Raw genomic sequence first — 16,388 nt, forward strand, 5'->3', positions numbered from 1 at the left:
TATGCATACTTAATGGAGAAAAGGCCCCAATGAATGCAGCAACACTTTCTCTGATTGTATACAGGACTGCAATGGAATTTCAGCTTTTCTTCTTGCAACAAATGTTGACAGGTACATGTGTGTGTGTATCCCCTGCCTTTCAAGGGCTATTTCACAGTCCCACTTTTTTAATTTTTAAAAAAGTAAATGCAATATGCACAGCCCTGCAAACAGAGGCAATAGGAGAGGGTTCAAGACACTTTATAGAGTTCTGAATTTACCTCCCAACCATTTCCAAATGAACCTAAAAATCTGGCTTCTAAAACCTCTCAGCTATTTTCAACCTCTTTTTCTTCCCTGTCCTTACGTGCTGTATAGATTCGAGTAAGATTCCCTGAGTGTGGGTGGATGCCCTGAACAGCAGATTCTCTGCTTGTACAGCAGTCACACACAAAATGAAGCTAAGTATTACACACACACACACACACACACACAGAGAGAGAGAGAGAGAGAGAGAGAGTTCTACTTTAGAAACCACCTGGAGACCCTATCTGCTTTTGGCAGCTGCAGTTTGGAGCCTACCCAGGCTGACGTCCCCTATATACTGCAACATGCTTGCAGTGTTCGAAATTAGCCAGGCGCCAAGCGCCTTTTGCGACCAAGTGAAGATGGGTGCCATGATGGCGCCTGACAACTCCACCATCTGGGGATCGTTGGATCTGGACTGTTTTCACATGGTCATACCCCATCCTGTAGAATTCTATCAGTTATATTTTATCTGCACAATCGGAATGAATTTCTGGAAGTGGTACCTCAGGTTACAGATGCTTCAGGTTGCGCACTGCGACAAACCCGGAAGTACTGGAACGGGTTACTTCCAGGTTTTGGCGCTTTGCACATGCGCAGAAGCGCCGAATCGAAACCCACGCATGTGCAGACGTGGCGCTGTGGATTGCGAACGCTGTGGGTTGCGAATGTGCCTCCCGCACGGATCACATTCGCAACCCCGAGGTTCCACTGTACAGTAGTACCTCAGGTTACATATGCTTCAGGTTACAGACTCCGCTAACCCAGAAATAGTACCTCGGGTTAAGAACTTTGCTTCAGGATGAGAACAGAAATTGTGCTCCGGTGGCACGGCAGCAGCAGGAGACCCCATTAGCTAAAGTGGTGCTTCAGGTTAAGAACAGTTTCAGGTTAAGAATGTACCTCCAGAACGAATCAAGTACTTAACCCGAGGTACCACTGTACTAAGCTTTGGAGAAAACAGCCAGAGGCTTACAAAATGAACCTGTGGAAATCCTCCTACGAGGTCAATAATAACCTTTAGAAGCAGCCTAGAATAATTATTCCGGATATAGAGAGAGTAAAAGGACCATATAGGCCAGTGTTTCCCAAACTTGTGTCTCCAGCTGTTTTTGGACTACAACTCCCATCATCCCTAGCTAGCAGGACCAGTGGTCAGGGCAATTTTCCTGAAATCGTGCCCACCTGCCCCAATGTCATGGCCATGGGAACTGGCTGACACAACCAAATCTGGTAGAAAACAGAATGCTTGTACATCAGCCAATGTTTGGGGAGTTCAATCCTGATTTTGGGCAGTATGTGTGTGTGTCCCCCAACTCTAGTGGGCCCACTTTGACAGGTGGGTGGGACAACCCACCTGCCAATCACTAAACATCAATAGGACATCAATAGGACATGTTCCATTAAAAGAAGAAGTAGTAGTAGATAGATTCAGCTGTGGGGGAAACTTGTAATGCACTACAAATAATGTCCCAACATTTGCGTCAGGTTAACGTTTAATTCAAAATCTGCATTGATAAATGACATGATTCATGCAACTTTCAATATGAGAGTTTTAGCCTTTAAAAAAAAAAAAAAAAGGATGCCTTGGAGGTGGACAGTGAGTGATGTTCCCAAATTGCACTTTCACATATGAAAATATTCCACTACATGATGACAAAAAGAGCTGAGGACTAAGCTCATGGGTGGCATTTTACTTTGGAAAATCACTCCCTTCAAGTTGCAAACTGTGACCCTCTCCCCTTCACCAGGGTCACTTTAAATATCAAGTTTTCCATTTTAATTTAATGCTTAATATTTTTGGGTTGCTACACACTGTTATTTGATTCCAGGTTTCTAAGACTTCTGGACACTATGATTAATTTTACTCAAGTAAGATTGTGGGAAGGAGAGGGGAAAACTAGAATCCAATTCAGTATGTGAACACTGCAGGCTGTATCAAAGCACTGAGATAGCATGCTGATATTTGCAGCCCAAATGCCTAGAATTTGCTTCTTTGCCCCTGAATCAAAACAAAAGCAGAAGCTGAGCAATCTAACCAAAGAAGTTAGTCAGAATTCTCCCATTTCCATGTTCCACTCCTACACCATAACTGAAGTCTGGCTTGCAAAGAGCAATTTTGTCTGCTTGCAACCAGGGAGAGAGCTTCTGTGAAATGGAAGGCATAATGAGGCAGTTCCACTCCAGTTGCATTTTCAAAAGCATGCTTTAAAAAAAGAAAAGAAAAAAAGAATTCTCCTAAGCATGAAACTAGCACACTATGGAGAAACCTCCCTCTGAAGAAACGCAATGGTGCATCTGTAGCAGCACAACCAGACGCCTTCACCTGCCCCAGCTGCAACAAAACATGTCTCTCCCTGTCTCCCATATCAGACTGTACAGCACAGCAGGCGCTGCAACCTTCCAACAGTTTGGAAGCACACTCTTCCATAGTCTTCAGAGACAGATGGATGCCGACAACAATTTTTTAACAGAGAAACCCGAGAGGTAAACTTGGGTCAGGGTTGGTGCCAGGCTTGAGCAAGCTCTTAGGCAAAAGTGCTGCCTTTGGGGGGTCACTCACAGCATTTTCACCACAGAATGATGTCACTTTGGGGGGGCCCTCGCACCAGCAAACCCACAAAGCTACTAAGTTACTCTGCCAATGTCAGGAATCACATGATCGGAAATGGAGGCCATATGGCGCCACTCAACTAGCTTTCTACTTGCAGGGCGTTTTTGTTTTTTTGTTTGTTCTTTTAAAAAACTTAAGTTAATATTTTGGAGCGGTGCAATTTGTACTCTTTCTTTTGCTGTATATGTAAAAACAGGCCAAATAAATTCTGTGTGAGGGGCAGCCCAAGTGGTGCCCCCCTCAAACAATTACTCTAGCTAATTCTGCCAAATCCTAGACACACATCTACTTGGAAGACAGTTGCACTGAGTTCAATAGGAGCTGCTCCCAGGTAAACGTGCACAAAACTGCAACTGAACCTACTTCTGAATAGTAAGTCCCGCTGAGATACTGCTTTGTATTTGGTGCCTCCCAAAAGGCATTGTCACAGCTGACACAATTCCACAAAGAGAACTGCATGTGCAGGGTTTTTCCTTTGTGCACAGGACTCAACCCTGTAGGCAGGCCATTGCATGCTAAAGTCACAAGCGGAACATCCTTACTGAAATCAGAGCTATGCTATTCAGTTTAACAGATGCCCGGTTATTTGCTCATGTGGGGAAAACCAGGCTGCTCAAAATGTGTAGATATTTTTCACTATATCTGTTTGGTAAAGGTTTCTCTTCTAGGGGAAAAAAGGGGGGGAGGAATCCATATGGTAATGTTTCTCATTCTTCCCGACCTTTGCTGCCAAGCTGCCTCACAATCATCTGCAGGGCAAACAGAAGCAAGACTCTCTGGATTGGATTTCATAAACAGCCTCTCCTACAACAGAGGATTCTACCACATCGAAAACAATTCTGAATTCCTTGTTGCATCTACACTCCAAGCGCTTGCATCTCTGACTGTTCTCAACACATTCTCTTGAAAGTCAAATCAGTGTATTCAGATTTTTACTGTTTTTAAAGTATCACATATTACATTCTCTCTCCCCCCCCCCAACCAAGAACACTGACATTTGCATCAGAGGCTATGTCCTCCAAACATCACAGAGACACTACAAAGGACTGAGTTCAATTACGTTGCCTCTTAAATGATACAAATCAAGTTTAGCCAGAACGCTTCACTCCACCCTCAAACCTCCCAAACTATGCCAGTGCACGCTTAAAGGCAAAAGTTGAGGCTGGCACTTTTATGAACTAGAAGACGGCCAGCAAATTATACCTTGAACATAAAGACTCTGGCAGAGAGAGAGAGAGAGAGATGGGGCTTTAATACTTCCAAAACTATGGCAATGGGCTATTAGCAATATTCTCCCCATTATTTATTGCCCAACATTACCCAAGGAAAGTTGCAGTTATCCAGAAAAAAGTGATCTATTTATCCCACGCAGGAGCGACCAGACATTTTTTTCTCCAACATTGCCAGTTGCCACAATCCCACTTCCCGGTTTCCAGCCAGGAATCTACACTACTAATAGCAACACCAAACATCATTTTGAAATAGGTCAAAAAAATTTTGAAGGGTGGTAAGAGAACCACAGTGGGAGCCTGGTGGGTGTGAATTTAAGGGAAGAAAACTGCATCCCACACTCATCATGCTGCTTCAAATACAGTGAGGTGGATAGTTCCCCCCCAATTTAGCCATGGGATTTCTCAAATAATGCTAAAGAAGGGAGAGGAAGGAGTAGCAGCAGCACTAATAAAAAGCGTTTCCCCTGAAGCCATAATCCGAAGTGATTAGGAACAACCATTTTTAAAATGTATACCTGGATTCATCTCCCATCCCCTAATTTGGCAGTAACTAGAGATAATTACTCTGGTTCACTCAAACTCCCCTTTCATTGCTCCACAGACCATTTCCATCCTTTGCCTACTCAGCAGATTTCACTCACAGTCTGCCCAGCTACCATTTTAAAGGCATGCAATCCAGAGAAAACTGAAAGCATACTAAATCCGTACACATTTTACAAAAAAGACCCGTTGTGTCAGCATCAGTATATATACTTTCCTTTATAATAAAGGGGCTGTTGAAGAGGAAAGCGCTGCAAGAGGGGATATCAACGATCAGCTTTTATAAGATAAGAGGATTCCAACTGCTTCCCTCACAAGGATTTTCTTTAAAAATGCACCATTACATTTAAATACCAGGAGGTTCCTGTTTCACAACCTTTCAGAGAGAGGTAAACTTTTTTTAAAAAAACAAAAACAAAAAACTGTCTTTGATTTTTAACAAGGGGGGTGGGCTGGTGAGGTTTGCTTTCTTTTTTAAACCCAAATACATTTAAACCCGATTCGAAACAAATTAAAAATTAAATAAAATTCTGAAGAGCACAAACTTTTGAGAAGGGGAGGGAGGAAGAGAGAGAGAGAGAACAGGCGAAGAACGAGCAGCAATGAAAAGGGGAAACACTCCGACAACAGGCAGGGAGGGAGGGAGGCTGGGAAACAAACATAAAGCTTGTTTTTATTTTTTTTTTGGTAGATGGCTTAAAAAAAAATTATAATCCTTACCTTGACTGGGCAGCCATAGTGAAGTTTAGCAAGCCGACCGTCTCCTGGCCATCGGAAGGCTTTCTTCGCCCTTGCCCTACCCTCCGCCACCCAAAAACTTCCTGTCCATTTGCTGCTGCGCTTTGCGCCCCTGGCTCAGAGAAAATCCCACTTTTACGCGCCCCCTTCCTTTCTCCCCAAAGACTGCTGCTTCCTCGGCTGTAACGCCTCCCTCTCCCTCCCTCCCTCCCTCTGCTAGCTCAGTCCGACACTAATTTGGATAGACATCCGGGCACCCGGGGGCCTCCTCCAGTCCGGCTCGACACATTGCAAGCCAGCTGAGAGGGGAAGGGGGAGGCGGCGGAGCTCGCGGGCTCTGCTGCTGCTGCTGTTGCTCCACAGGTAAGCGAGCCAAGCCCGGGACTGGCTGGCTGGCTGGGCTCGCTTACTGAATGGCCATTTGGAGCTCCGGACCGTTCCGGCCTCTGAGCCGACCCATTATGGGGCGCTGGGATGAAGGGGAACTCGGCGAAAGCACCGCGCGCTTCTGGCTGCGCTGCTTTCCCAACGAAGGAAGGGGATTGTTTTGGAGAGCCGGTTGTGAAACGATTCGCACCTATAGCCTCGCCCCCGCCCCCCCCCGCGAAAAGTTCGCATGGTACGCTCCGCCTTCCCTTAAATGGACATGTTGTTTTGTCAAGGGCGACGGAACGGGGAGGGTTGGCTCCGGGAGGAACGGACAAGCGCGTCTACGGCGAGCCTATCAGAAGGGGAAAGGCGCGCGGTGAGAGCGCACACGCGGACGGGGCCCCGCCTCGGAGGGGGAACGGCGGCTGAGCGCTGCCAAAATACAAATTATTCACACACACACACACACACACACACACAACCTCACAATGTACAAGCACGCACCAGGCGGGACACGGAGTTCCCTCCTGCCTGGCACTGCTGGCCTCCGCGCAATGCGGGGCGCGCGCGGATAAGAGGCGGCCGCCGCCACCGGGTGGAAAGATACTGGCAACTTTTGATGGTGCGGTGGGCATAAGAGGATCGCCCTCGGGCGCTGCTCCGATGCAGACTCACAGAATTATAGAGTTGGAAGGGATCCCAAGGGTCATCCAGTCTAACCCCCGGGGAAGGCAGGAATCTCAGCTAAAGCATCCATGACAGATGGCCATCCAACCTCTGCTTGAAAACTTCCAATGAAGGAGAGTCCACAACCTCCTGAGGGAGACCATTCCTCTGCCAAACAGCTCTCACTGTCAAAGTATTTCCTGGTGTTTAGTTGGAATCTCCTTTCTTGTGACTTGAAGCCATTGGTTCGAGTCCTGCCTTCCAGAGCAGGAGAAAACAAGCTTGCTCCATCTTCCACGTGACAGTCCTTGAGATATTGGAAGACAGTCATAATATCTCTTTTCCAGGCTAAACATACCCAGCTCCTTCAACCATTCTTCATAAGGCTTGGTTTTCATACCCTTGATCATCTTGGTCGCCCTTTCTCAGCACACATTCCAGCTTGTCAACATCCTTCTTAAGTTGTGGTGCCCAGAATTGGACACAGTATTCCAGGTGTGGTCTGACCAAGGCAGAATAGAGTGGTGCTATTACTTCCCTTGATCGGGACACTATACGTCTTTTGATGCAGCCTAGAATAGTGTTAGCTTTTTTTTTCTTTTTTCTTTTGCATCACACTGCTGACTTACATATTGGGCACCCAGTGTTTCCTTACTTCCGGAATGGGGGAATCATACTTTACGCAGGATTACTGGGTCTTTTGGTGGGTAGAAAGAGGGGCTTGCAACAGTTAAATAGCCTGCACTCTGTGCAAATAAAAAACCAGAAGCAGAGGTGTGTTCTGTTCCTTGATCCCTGCTTCTGTGTTCCAAGAAACTACATATTCAGCATGCACCAATGGTTTTTTATCCCACTTTACAAAACAGAAGTGTAACTCAACACAAAATGCTCTTGATGAATGCCAGGGTTTTTGTTAGGTAAAGGTAAAGGGACCCTTGACCATTAGGTCCAGTCGCAGATGACTCTGGTGTTGCAGGACTCATCTTGCTTTATTGGCCGAGGAAGCCGGCATACAGCTTCCGGGTCATGTGGCCAGCATGACTAAGCCGCTTCTGGCGAACCAGAGCAGCGCACGGAAACGCCGTTTACCTTCCTGCTGGAGCAGTACCTATTTATCTACTTGCACTTTGACGTGCTTTCGAACTGCTAGGTTGGCAGGAGCAGGGAACGAGCAATGAGAGCTCATCCCGTCGCGGGAATTCGAACCGCTGACCTTCTGATCGGCAAGCCCTAAGCTCTGTGGTTTAACCCACAGCGCCACCCCAAAATGTTACCCCAAAAATGTACCGATATTCAGGGGTGCAAGAGTGCTGCTACATGTTTCTAGTCCTTATAGGCATAAAGACAATTTGAACTGCAAGGGGAAATGCTTACTGAAAATTGAAAAGCCAAAGGTGGTAGTGGGTGAACTAATTTTTTCACTGGCCAATGTGTCAGTGCCCTGCATAACTTCTTGCCCCTCCACAGGACAAGTAAATATTAAAATATCTCTCTGCATCCTAGGAAGAACATTGGAGTAAGAGGGGGAGCTCCTCCTGGGCATCGGCCAAAGGTGAAGCAGCTACAGGCTGCTGGACTCCTCCCTGGCGGAAAAAAACACTTCTAAGAAACACTGCAACTGAGAACTACTTTGCTGTTTTTCATCATCCCTTCCAACTGCTTTTCCTTTTGTGTCGTGGGTTGTACACTGTTAAGTCTGAGAGGAGAAATTGTCTTATTATTGATTGTTGTAAGATGCTCTGAGAGCCTTTTCTTTTTGGTTAATTAAATTATACAAAACAACTAAATTACAAAGGGAAATCATGCAAATTAGTTCAGTGAGCATAATTGATGACTGGTTGCAGAATTCATTTATTGAAGCACATAGGTTTTTTTCTTTGAGAGTATATGCATACCCCTTGCCAAACAATACAAATGAACAAAGCAGTCACAATAGAAATTATGTTTTGCAGATTAGGAAGCAGGTTGTGAGGTTTTAAACTGTGGGGGATTTTAGAGACCTGTAACTCATCTTTTTGAAGCAGGGAATGGGCTTGTGATGGCTTCATATTAAAGCTGTTTTGAAAGAATATATGTGCTGAGCTGGTGGAACAGCCCAAGGCATTTTGTACACATTCAGTTCCCAATATATTTTCCAATGAGGAAATGTTTCTCACACATGGCTTTTCTTACAACCAGAAACAGACTTAGGTATCAATTCTGCATAAATGTCCAAAAGAGAAAAGGATATTTTGAAGGGGGGGGCAGTGCAAAGCAGACAAACTAGGCGGCCTATTGCACAGAGAAGGCAAGCAGCCCAGAACATCTGATCTCTTGATTTCAAAGTGGAGGCATAGATGAGCTAAAAAAATATATTAAAACAAAGTGCAAGAGCTGGTGCTTCTTTTTATCTACAAAGGCTGCAGGGAAGTCAGTAGTAGGGAGGGTAAGGGTGAGTAGCAGATAATCAAAAATCCCTAAACAGAGTTGGTCCCTGTAAAACAAAGATATAAACCTGCTCAGCCACACACTACAACACAGAAAGAGAGAGAAAAGAAAGCAAACTAGGAAGGAGCTAAAGTGAACTTGGGAGCCTTTCCTTCAGCATAACAACTCCCTAGGCAAATCAGCAGAAGTTGAGACATCCTGCAAGCCAAGGAACACAATGTAATTGCTGATGTGCAATACACAGGATTGTTTGTAAGCTATCCATTGCTACCCTACCCACTAAAATAACCCAGACACCCTTCATTCATATTCATTTGTAAGTTAAAGAGCTTTGCAGCCATTGTTTTATAGATAGATACACCCCCCCACATACACACCCTTAATAGCCAACACATCTTGGGCAAGCACTATGGAGAAGCAGTAAGTCTGGAGGCAGGCCTTAAACAAAGCTGAAAAGGGGCCTATTAATTAACGAGATGTGCCTTAACAGCCTCTATTTATATCCCAATAGATTCCTTTGCTGCGGGAGGTGAAAGGGCTCAGCGCCCTATTGTGATTCCAAGTGCATCAAGCATGCAAGCTAGGGACTTTTCATTCGCAAGCGGACCTCTGGCCCCAGTCCATGAATTGTCCCATTGAAGGAGGCTTCAATAGCCCTCCAGAGTCTCCCTACTGTACAGCCAAAATAACCAGATTCCCAGCTGAGACTGCAGATGTGCCCTTTTTACCCATTACCTCAATAACAACACACAGGGATTTTTCTGCAGGTCTGATGTGCATAGCATTAAACATCCCGCACTTCCCTCCCAGAATAAACTCACATATGGGTACCAAAATACCAACGCAACCACAGATTCACCCATCAGCATTACACATCCATAACTCTCGCATGCAAGGCACAACCGTCAAGGCATCCTTGATTGGATCCTGCAGAGTCCTGTATACTGGGCAGCCTCATCTATGCTATGAACGAACGAATCTTTATTTGCGCCAGGCTTCGGCCATAGCAATAAAACAACAATACGATATACAAAGAATAGAAATAAAAAGTCAATTATATAAAATAAATGTTAGGGTTTTGAATCAATAGTCAAATAGCGGATCTTACTCTGATTGCCCCAGCTAAAAACCTTGCAGCTTTTGCTGTCACCTGCTCATCTTGATCTGCCAAGAGAAAGGACATTGTGGCAGTGGTTGGGTGACCCGGAATGGACAATAAAAGAGGGGTGATAATCTCATTCCTCAAGTCTTTATAAAGAGTGCAAGCCAGAAGGGCATGCGCCACCAATTTGGTAATGCCGTCTCCACAGGGACATAAGCGTTTTTCATGTGGAATCTGTTGGAATCGTCCCTCAAGTACAGCTGTGGGAGATACATTCAATCCTGTGAGAGTAAAAGCACGTCTATATTTTCTAATTGCTAGGTTATGCAGATAGGGTGCCAGAGAGTCGAAATGGGAAGGTGGAAAATAGTCATACCATGGGCAAAATTTCCTTATTGTGGCCAAGTTGTTCTGACGCTCGATATCATTTAGGCACTGGCAAATGAGACTGTTTGCTTTACTAAAACCCAGAGTGAGTACAGTAGCTGTTGTGGTGATAAACCACAAGAGTGAACTTTTTGATAGACAATTTTAGTCCAGGCGCTCTTGTGACAATCTTGCAGCACTAGGGATATTAGACCAGGGAATTTCAGTTTAGGCATCTAAGAGAGACAGTACCCATGTAGCTCTGGTATTCACATGCCCAAACTATCTCGCCAGGAGCCACTGGGAGGGATGACAACGGCCAAGGCCCACCATTGCAACAGCACCAGAACCAGTCACGAAATGGAGCAGAACCAGTCACGAAATGGCGGCACAGAGATGGAGCCCGTTGTAAAATGGCCATGCAAGTAACTGAGCTGAGTAGGCCACTCTTCTTGCAGGGCATCGTGCAGCAGGCACCGTATTTTTCGCTCTATAAGACGCACCAGACCACAAGACGCACCTAGTTTTTGGAGGAGGAAAACAATAAAAAATTATTCTGAATCTCAGAAGCCAGAACAGCAAGAGGGATCGCTGCACAGTGAAAGCAGCAATCCCTCTTGCTGTTCTGGCTTCTGGGATAGCTGCGCAGCCTGCATTCGCTCCATAAGACGCACACACATTTCCCCTTACTTTTTAGGAGGGAAAAAGTGAGTCTTATAGAGCAAAAAATACGGTAATTGCAGCCCACTGGCGCTCCTTGCAGCCACGCACAATGACAGCCTGACCCACACCTCACAGGTTTGTCGCGAGGATAAAATGGAGAAGGGAGAACCCTTCCCCGCAAAGGAAAGAGGCTGCTGTGGTGGGTTTCCTGGCAGCAACTCTTAGGATTCCACTATGTTGCACGTGCAGAAGGTCCCTTTTTGGACTACACCACAGCCCAACTAAAGTATAGTGTTTATGAGCAGCATATGAGACAGGGTAGTGCGCTGGCTTAGACGGACGGATTTGAATTTGAACCAGACCCCGGTTCAATTTCCAAAATTAAGCTGACTCTGAACCAGTCACCCTGCTCTTGGCCTCAACTGCTTCTCAGAGCTGTTGCAGAGGAGGGTCCCAAATTGATCAAGGTCAGGGAAGAACCCATAAAGATTTGATCCAGGTCTGCCTGCCAAGAGAAGAAACGACTGTGCTGAAAAGCTATAATGATGTGAGCAGCAGTCAGTTCTTCTACCCCACAAGCACTATTTAACCAGGGAAGATAAGGAAAGCAACAGCAATTAGCCTATATGGAAAAGGAGCGAATTCTACAATGCAGATAGTAAATGGATGTGGCTTTGGTCTTGCTTACAGGAGGCTAGACCTCTAATCACTTGATATATTAGTAAATATAGATTGTAGAATACAGACACACACACTGGCTGAAGTGGAAATTGGGGTGTGCAGGGTGTTGGGGGAGGGGTAATACCTCTGGTGGGGACACGTCATGCTCTTCTGAGGTAGTTTGTTCATCTTTGGTCCCCACCCTGCACTCAGCTGTGGCTCCTAGAAGCTGTCAGCAGGCGACAGCAGCCACACCCCAGGAATGGCTTTGACTGGCCAGCTAAAACCAGGAGAGGGTAGCCGGTCTTGGGGAAGGGACGTAACCTGCATGCAAAAGACAGGCTCTGGCAGATTGAGCGGACAGGACCATTAGTGGGGCCAACAGTCATCAAGGCAGTTTCTGCAAGTGCTGAAGTGAGGGGCAGATGGGGCTCGTTAACCTGGGAAGGCAGACCATCTAGAAGGAAAACTGACCTTAAACCTCTGCTGCCTTGCGAGACATCTTCGAGAGAAAACCCTACACAAATCCCTGAGATGGTTGGATGGTGCCTTGTACACCTCCTTCCAGCAAATTCTGCAGCCAAGCTGGTGCCAAATGTATTGGGCAACATCAGCAAAGCCAAAAGGAGAGCCTTGTCATCTGGGCAGCCCAGGACCTCCATATGCACGGCCCAGGCTTGTGCCCCAGGGAGGTCACTGCGATGTTGCTAACGCAGTGGTTTGACCTCACCCCTGGAGGAGCACTCCATTGTCTCTCAAGACAGACCGATGCCAATCAGACGTGACACTTCTAGATCTCTGTGGTATTTGTGCACAACTTTATATTGCTAGGCTATCTGATGTATTTGTGATAGATTCGTTAGCAAACAAGCATATTAGTGGTTTACTATAACTAGGAGTAGAAATACTGTGACGCGTGGGGGGAGTTATCCATAGTATTATGATTTTAAAAAAAACTTATTCCCATTTACCAGAAATTGTGGACCACCTTCCAGGTATTTTTACTCAGCAGTAAGTCCCAACTCCCAACTAAGTACAGTGGTACCTCGGGTTAAGAACTTAATTCGTTCCGGAGGTCCGTTCTTAACCTGAAACAGTTCTTAACCTGAAGCACCACTTTAGCTAATGGGGCCTCCTGCTGCTGCCGCGCCGCCGGAGCACGATTTCTGTTCTCATCCTGAAGCAAAGTTCTTAACCTGAGGTACTATTTCTGGGTTAGCGGAGTCTGTAACCTGAAGCGTCTGTAACCCGAGGTACCACTGTATGCGAGTTTAGGATTGCACTGTTATTACTGCAATGCCCCTGTAACTGTCTCAGAACCAGCTTACAGGTTTTTTTGCCACCTTTAGGTGTAAGGGGAGAATATTCCCTGCAGCACCTCACAGGATACTAGGGTGAGGTTTCCACTTGTGGGCAGAGCTGGCTATGATGCACCATGACAGCTGCCCTTTGAATCGTGTTTTTCCCAGGAGACTGCCTGTTCTGCCTGGATGGCTGAGCCAGACTTAGGCTGTCTGCAATGTAAATGCAAGGAACTCCTGCCAAGAGCTGGAAGAATGAATCTAGGAGTCTTACAGACCACCCTTCCTCAGCTAGTCTATCCTGCAGGTAGCATCCTCTAGGCAGACATTATCCCGCTGTTGCTCTGAGCAGCTTAATAATTTTGCTTTAATTGTTCTACAATCAGCAGCTAGCTTCTGCAGAGAGACAAATTTAGCACACACAGAGGCTTATATGTTCCTGTTGGACTTGGGAGAACAATTCAGGGAGAAGGCAGGCTATAAAGAGTGTTAACGACCGTGATTTATATACCAGCTAAACAAAGGCAGAATCCACAGGCAGGACGCAATTTGCTCTTCAGATTCACTACAGCTGTCAGATTCATTTTGATGCAATATCTGATCTGGGGTGAGAAAGCACTGCCTGTTTGGATAGTGCTAGACTAGACCCTGCAGGAGATGCATTATTTTATTTCTCGGCTTTGAATTGTGGGTGTGGGTGCGCTTTGGGAACATTAATGAAAGGGAGCGCACATTTATCTCAAATCACCAAAAGCTTCAAGAAGTAATTTAGAAGAGGCAATTGAGTCAAGTCCTTTTGAACAAGAGAGATCACCCAGCATATTCACTCCCAGGTTAGCATCCCAGACTGGATCAGTTACCTTCATGCATATCTCCTCATCAGTAATTTCCTACACTGTTGCCTCACTGGTGAAAGGGTCCATAACAACAGGCTAGAGCACTTGTTAGCTCTTTGAGACTTACCTATATTTGCACTATACATATAAAGCAGTCTCATACCACTTTAAATGGTCACGGCATCTCCCAAAGCATTCTGGGAGCTGTAATTTGTTAAGGGAGCTGAGAGTTGTTAGGAGACCCCCTATTCCCCCCACATAGCTACAATTCCCAGAGTTCCCTGGGAATAAGTGTTGCTTAAACCTCTCTGAGAATTATAGCTCTGAAGGGGCAGGGAACAGAGATCTCCTGGTGGCGCTGTGGGTTAAACCACAGAGTCTAGGACTTGCCGATCAGAAGGTCGGAGGTTCGAATCCCCGCAATGGGGTGAGCTCCCGTTGCTCGGTCCCTGCTCCTGCCAACCTAGCAGTTTGAAAGCACGTCAAAGTGCAAGTAGATAAATAGGTACCACTCCAGCGGGAAGGTAAACGGTGTTTCTGTGCGCTGTTCTGGTGCGCCAGAAGAGGCTTAGTCATGCTGGCCACAAGACCCGGAAGCTGTACGCCAGCTCCCTCGGCCAATAAAGCGAGATGAGCACCGCAACCCCAGAGACGGCCACGACTGGACCTAATGGTCAGGGGTACCTTTACAACAACTATCAGGCCTCTTAACAAACTACCATTCCCAGGATTCTTTGGGAGAAGCCATGACTGTATAAAGTGGTTTGATACTGGTTTTACATGTACAGTGCGGACAGGGTCCTAGTCACCGAACCACAAATAAATTCCTTCTGGTATAACTGGAGACACCCATTTTGTGGTGGTTTTGCTCCAACTAGCCCACCAGTGCCGATTCCAGTACCTCTATGATGTGCCCCAAGATCCCATCTTGTTCCCTGACCATTTCCTCCATTTTCACTGTTCAGAGGCAAGCGCCATTGCTTATGCAGCCAAAGCAACAACGCCCACGCAGAGGAGAGAGGAATCAGCAGACTCAAGGGAACACTAAGATCTGCAAAATTCCATTTTTTTAGGTAGAAAAAACCCTGCTTCAGAGTGTAGGAACCCCAATGAGCATGTATAGTGCTGTCTGACTGCTTTGGGGGCAGAGAGAAAACTGGATGGTAGTCAGGATGAAATAGAGTATCCTGGAGAAGGTCACTGAACAGGAACACACCACAGAAGTCCCACTTCTGCTTTTTAATGTCTAACTAACTGCTGCTGACAGGAGAGATCACCATGCACTGTTTTGGAGCACGGTGTCAGCGATACACTGAGAACACCAGCTCTACTTTTCTTCCACCTCGGACTCTGTGGCGGCAGTAAGCACCTTGAACAGGTGCCCAGACAATACTACAGGTTAGAGGGGAGTTAACTGAAACTCAATACGACTTGTTTCCCCCCCCCCCCACCCTCGTGCCTCTTACATTGTCACGCTGAGCACACTTAAGCTGGAAATTTGACTATAAGGGATTGATTAATCCGCAAGCGCAGCACCACTTTTCTGGCTGTGGAAACGCAGCTGTGTTATGGGAGCAGCATGTGACCTCTTCCAGGAACTAAATTTCTCCTTAATCCCTTTAAAACCTGATGAAGCAGCATTGCTGGCCATGATTTGACAAGGTTGCTCCATGTTGCTTCACTTAATTTACATAAGCCAGAGGTGGCCGGTCTGGGAACCAGATAGAGATCAAGTGGCCCCAGATGCATGTCACAGGAACCTAGGAAGCTGCCTTAAGACAGATTCTGACCATTGGGTTCATCTGGGCTTGCAGCAACTCTCCAGGGCTTCAGACAGGCGTCTCTCCTGGCCATACCTGGAAATGCCAGACATTGAGCCTGCCTTCTGCATGCCAAGCATATGTCCTACTGCTGAGCCACAGCCCACCTTATAATAATAATAATAATTTATTATTATTTGTACCCCGCCCTTCTGGCTGGGTTTCCCCAGCCACTCTGGGCTGCTTTCAACAAAGACCCAAAATACACTAAAATGTCACACATTAAAAACTTCCCTGAACAGAATGTCTTCTAAATGTCAGGTAGTTGTTTATCTCCTTGGCATCTGGTGGGAGGGGGTTCCACAGGGCAGGTGCCACTACCGAGAAGGCCCTCTGCCTGGTTCCCTGTAGCTTTGCTTCTCACAATGAGGGAACCGCCAGAAGGCCCTCAGCGCTGGACCTCAGCGTCCAGGCAGAACGATGGGGGTGGAGGCACTCCTTCACCTTATAAGGGGTCAGTCTCCATCAGTGCTAGAAATTAGCCAGGTGTGTTTTCCAACTGGCGCAGGTCCAGTTGTGGAGATCTCTGAATGCCAGGTTGGAGACAGACATCGCCATCTGGCTGCCCTCTCCATCTTTCTTAAGCAGGTAAGCAAAAGGGCTTATTTCTTGCATTTATATTCCACCTTTCTCTCCATGGTTCACCCCACCCCTCAGTTAATCCCTACAATGACCTTGCGAGGTAGGCTAGGAGGCTGTGACTGGCTGAAGCTCACCCAGTGAGCTTCATGACTGAGTGGGGATTTGAAACCTGATCTCGCAGGTCCTA

The 16,388-nt window shown here is 46.4% G+C and overlaps 1 protein-coding gene and 1 long non-coding RNA gene across 3 annotated transcripts in view; one reads left to right on the top strand and one right to left on the bottom strand.

Moving 5' to 3' along the window:
* AFF1 (ALF transcription elongation factor 1) overlaps window positions 1–16,388 on the bottom strand; it is a 148,256-nt gene that overhangs the window by 121,407 nt on the left and 10,461 nt on the right. Inside the window, exon 1 of one of the 2 annotated variants that reach the window (XM_081020697.1) lies at window positions 5,392–5,561. The exons of the other annotated variant lie outside the window; for it this stretch is intronic. Within the exon in view, the coding sequence (XP_080876823.1) occupies window positions 5,392–5,408 (17 nt within the window). The 5' untranslated portion in view covers window positions 5,409–5,561. Of the gene's footprint in view, window positions 1–5,391; window positions 5,562–16,388 lie in introns of those variants that run through there. 2 annotated transcript variants of the gene reach the window in all.
* On the top strand, window positions 5,932–8,515 carry LOC308485503. Its single transcript, XR_013990577.1, has 2 exons — window positions 5,932–6,028; window positions 7,948–8,515. It is a non-coding gene; the product is annotated as an uncharacterized lncRNA (long non-coding RNA).

This window comes from Podarcis pityusensis, assembly GCF_964106645.2.
Source record: "Podarcis pityusensis genome assembly, chromosome: 9".
NCBI lineage: Eukaryota > Metazoa > Chordata > Lepidosauria > Squamata > Lacertidae > Podarcis > Podarcis pityusensis.